This window comes from Ornithodoros turicata, chromosome 1 (assembly GCF_037126465.1).
Source record: "Ornithodoros turicata isolate Travis chromosome 1, ASM3712646v1, whole genome shotgun sequence".
Taxonomy (NCBI): domain Eukaryota; kingdom Metazoa; phylum Arthropoda; class Arachnida; order Ixodida; family Argasidae; genus Ornithodoros; species Ornithodoros turicata.
The window spans coordinates 106639572-106644382 of record NC_088201.1 but is presented as its reverse complement, the minus strand read 5'-3'; the positions used below and the strand labels follow the sequence as shown (position 1 = coordinate 106644382).

The 4811-nt window shown below is 50.0% G+C and overlaps 1 protein-coding gene across 1 annotated transcript; it reads left to right on the top strand.

Moving 5' to 3' along the window:
• The first annotated feature begins 3232 nt into the window (after positions 1 to 3232).
• LOC135381985 (uncharacterized) lies at positions 3233 to 4183 on the top strand. The gene has a single exon (XM_064612574.1). The coding sequence runs from the start codon at positions 3233 to 3235 to the stop codon at positions 4181 to 4183; it is 951 nt and encodes a 316-aa protein (XP_064468644.1).
• The last annotated feature ends 628 nt before the right edge of the window (positions 4184 to 4811 follow it).

Below are 4811 nucleotides of genomic sequence, written 5' to 3'. Positions count from 1 at the left end.
CACAATTACATGCCAAACCATCACCACCACCAATGCATAAAAACTCCCCACAGCTCATGCCATGTTATAATACGGCTGCCAACATTACATCATGCACTAAACAAGCGTATGAAGGCGGGGTAGTTGGTAGGAATTCATTCCGCAGCAAAGAGACGTGGACAGAAGGACGACGACTGCATCATTCACTACGATCTTTGAAATCACTCCTTATTCAGGCTTTTTTTTAAATTTACGAAAGACTTTGCATAGCAATGCAGTTACAATTATCACTTCACTCTTACACAGATCACTCAACTTTGACTGTGAAATGACATAAGAGGCCTGTGTGATGCCATGAGAAAGATAATCGCCATTGTACAATTGTGTAAACTTATTTAGGGAATTTTTACTTCAGCAGCTCTTCACCGCTTTCTTGACATTTTTTCTAGTTTTTCAGTCATGCAATAGTTCCCAGACTATTCCCAGTTTTCCATGCTTTACTGGATTGCAGACATTCTAGCATATTGCTCATTCTAGCATAAAATCTCTGTGCTACAGCAAACAGCAGTACTGATTATTGTCTGCTCGCTTTCTATATTGATCTGTATCATACCGTAAGGGGAAGTCTGCAGTGGAAAATTGGACGCAATGCAAATAAGCTTATACAAAGAAAAGGATACAACTTGAAATCATGTGCATCTTAGCTACGATGTGCTGTATTACTTTTATTAAAATTTACATGATTGTATATCTTTCTTCTGCAATTTCAGTTATTTTTTTTAGCCACATTGGTAGTTGTCACTTTACAGAAGCCGACATATTGATCCAGTTGTGTCAGCACAAATCTATGCAACTGAACAGTTTAATGTAGTGAGCATGGTGTACTGTATCATCAAGGACAAAGCCTGGGAGCAGATTTATGGGACACAATGCTGATTTCATGGTAAAATAATGTAGATGCCTCTGCATGACTAACCACCGAACTTCAGTAATGAGTGGTGGACAGGCAGAGTCTTCTGGCAACTTCTGGTAATTAATACATGTCATATGGGAGATGGTTTGCAAGATACCAGCACCCAAAGCAACAGTTTCACAGATTCTGGCCATATGCATTACGTTGGCACACAAGAAGAGCATGTAACTACTTCGGTCCACTTTACTGAATTTTAGCAGCCCTAAGAGTGCCATAGAAAATGTGGGGAGGGCGGGGGGGTTCTAAAAAGAAACAGTAGTAGTGTGAATTTCCCATTAAAAAGAAATGAAAAATTCCACACACACAACCACAAGATTTCTGAACCTACGGTGAAGCTAGCTCTTACACAGACATGTTTTTTGTGGGGCACGGCATGGTGTGCCTAAGCTAATGCCAGTCACATATTTGAATAGCAATAAATTTGTTTAGCAATTATTTTCTTCCAATATGGCATTGAAGAACAGCTTACCTGAAACAAAATAAATAATCAGGTTTGACACATATACAATCATACGTCACAGGCAAGAAAGCAGTGTGAAAGCAGTGTGCACGAGACGCCACATATTCTCCTGTCTCTGTGGTGATGATGTGAAGGCTTTCCAACAGTATATGTATGTACGTGGTATCTTGTATTGCAACAGCATTCAGGCACTGTTTCGAATGACAGATCCATAGATGTTAGAATCATTTGTCATGATGCTGATGACACATTCTTAGCTACACCAGAACTTTGTGACCGTAGTATGCCCATATTCTGTTTATTCTCCACTCACTGCTGTACATTTATGGGTGGAGTGCGAGTCAAGGAAGAGGAGAGCTGGTGTGAAATGAGAATACCAATGTACAGGACATGTCATACAGGAAAAACCGTGGACACTTAGCATGCACATGAGCTGGTGCAAGGAGAACAAGTTGTAGCATAATTGAAGGTAAAGTGATGTACTACACATATGCATATTAGCAGGATATTGGTTTGGTTCACTATTTTGTAACTCAGCTATCCAGAACACGTTGAAGACATGCATAACACAGCCAAATTAGAGGGTAGTGTTTCGGGTGTGTTGTATGTTGTTACCGTCAATAAATTTTCCTATTACAATTAGAGGTGTAGCAGCCGCTGGCTGCTTTAGGGGTGTCATCACCATCGCCAAGAGCTTGGGCGAGACGCTGATGACCTTGAGCTCGCGCAGGGAGCTCTGAGTTCTGTCTTGGAATCTGGACCCACCGTATGCGGGCCCACTTTGCTATTCATTAAACGCTTGGTTTTTGCTCGGACGTTACACTTGGTGGCAGCGGTGGGATGACGGCCCCGGATGCAGCCTGCCCTCGACAATTTCTCCTGCCCGACACGTACTCGGGGGACGGAGATTTCGACTCTTGGGAGAAGCACTTCTCCGCTTGCGCTGTAGCTAATTCGTGGTCTGATGAAAGGAAGTTGCTGGTTTTGCCGGCGCGGCTACGTGGTCGCGCTCAAAGGATTTACGATCATCTCACGACGACTGAAAAAGAAACGTACTCGAATCTGCGTGCGGCTTTGTCCGCTAAGTGTTCTCCTTCTGCTCTGCGCATATTGGCGGCAGCCAATTTTCGCGCCCGCGTTCATCGTGGTGAAGAGGCCCTCGACACCTTCGGGTACGATCTTTTCGACCTCTACGACAAGGCAATGCGAGACACCATGGTCAGGGATCAGTTCGTTCTCGGACTCGAACGTGGGACGCGTGATAAAGTCACGTCCGCCAATCCCGCCACGTTTTCTGACGCCCTCCAAGCCGCCGCCCGCGTCCTTGCCCTCCGCCAGCTTCCTGGTCCGCTGTCAACTGCTGCAACCACAAGCCTGCCACCCACGAGTTCTTCCGCACCTCGACAGCCGGTCCAGCGCGACGCCGACACCATGGAAGCTCTCGCAAGCGCAGTCGCGGCGTTGAGCCAGAGGGTCGACGCCTTGTGCACCTCACGTCAGCCTCTGTCCCGCGGGCGGGCCGCCACACCCAGCTCTGCCTGTTACGACTGTGGCGATTACGGCCACTTCGCCCGGTCATGCCCACGCCGCTCACGGCGACAGCCTGCACAGCGACGTGGCGGCGATCGCTTCCCACGGCCCTCGTCGGAAAACTAAATGGCGTCCCCAGCACGGCCTCGCTCGGGACGCCGCCGCAGCAGGCCCCATATGCGCATCACGTTTTGGTCACCGTTTCCGGAAGCGTTGAAGGCGTGCCTGTGCGTATGCTACTGGACTCTGGGTCTAGCGTCACCATAGTGAATTCCGCCGTTTGGGGCATGATGCCGTCCAAACACTCAATCCCGTCTTGCGGAAGCCCCCAGCCCGTCGTCGACCTTAACACCAACCCGCTTGACATCACAGGGGTCTTCTATATGAAGATATCTGTGCCCGGAACCACTACAATTCATCCCGTCTATGTCGTCCGTGGCATCTTGCATGAGTGTATCCTCGGCTGCGACTTTCTGGTTCAACACCGCTGCGCCATCGACTTTGCCTCCCGTACCCTCAAGACTTGCCTCGGCTCATCAGCCCCCCAGCCCATTACCCTCACCCTTGCCGCGACTTCTGTTCTTCGCCCCCATTCCCACCGCTTCTTGGACGCACGTACCCAGCATACATCGACCATCCCGCTCTCTGGTCCCGCCGTCGTTGAACCCAGACCAGACCTGTTCCAGAAGAAACAAGTCTTGGCTACTTTCTCCCTGTCTGATGCCCACCACAGTGTTTCCGTGCTTGTCAGCAATCCCTCCTCCGAAGCCGTCACCCTTTACAAGGGTACGACCCTGGCCAGCCTTCATCTACTCCATCAGCACTTCCCCGAGTACGTCCTCGCAGATCACACCTCCAAACCTACCCCTTCCTCCCCGCTCACCGCAGCCGCTGCTAACTCCCGTCGCCCTTGGCGTCGAGAAGACTTGACGCTCTCTGTCCAATGCACCCAAGACTTAGTGCCGCGCCATCGCAACTCTCTGCTTGACCTTATTTACGCGTTCGAAGATATCGTATCTCAGGGTGACTGGGATCTCGGACGGACGTCTTTAACCCGTCATACTATCGACACCCAAGATGCCCCTCCCATTAAACAGCGGCCTCGCCGAATGCCGCCGAATGGACGGGACACACCCTGTGCTGAGCGGTGTCGACCCCGACTCTGCAAGCTCCGACGGTCGTCTGTCTGGGGATGTGCCCGAACTGCCAAGCAACACCGACCCCGACTACGGAAGCTCTGACAAAAGTATCTCTGAGGATAGTTCTGAAGTCGGATCCCCTGAAGATCAATCCGATGACTCCCGCGGGAGTAACGACCGTCGCTGTGGATCAATGAGTTTACGCCCAAGGGCGACCCTGCGACAGCCTCAACGATACCAGGCAAACACTGCTGACACGTTCGCGGGACGCGAACGCTCTTCTGTTGGAGGGGATAGTGTAGCAGCCGCTGGCTGCTTTAGGGGTGTCATCACCATCGCCAAGAGCTTGGGCGAGACGCTGATGACCTTGAGCTCGCGCAGGGAGCTCTGAGTTCTGTCTTGGAATCTGGACCCACCGTATGCGGGCCCACTTTGCTATTCATTAAACGCTTGGTTTTTGCTCGGACGTTACAGAGGTATTGTGGCATTTGCGATGAATAGAAGCATGATTGCAATGTGGATGCAGGTGTATATGATAAATCATGTGGCATGATTCCATAGGGATGTGTTTTTCGATTCTTAAGATTTACCTCAACAGGATCAACGTGGCTCCAACCAAAGTTAGCTTGAAAGAGGGGTCCCGACGTTTCGGAGCCGAACCGGCTCCTTCTTCAGGGGTGACGAACTAACAGGGCTAACTTTGGTTGGAGCCACGTTGATCCTGTTCAGT

What these genes read in the sequence shown, in the direction of transcription:
- LOC135381985 (XM_064612574.1), top strand. Translation starts at nt 3,233, where the DNA reads ATGCCGTCCAAACACTCAATCCCGTCTTGCGGAAGCCCCCAGCCCGTC.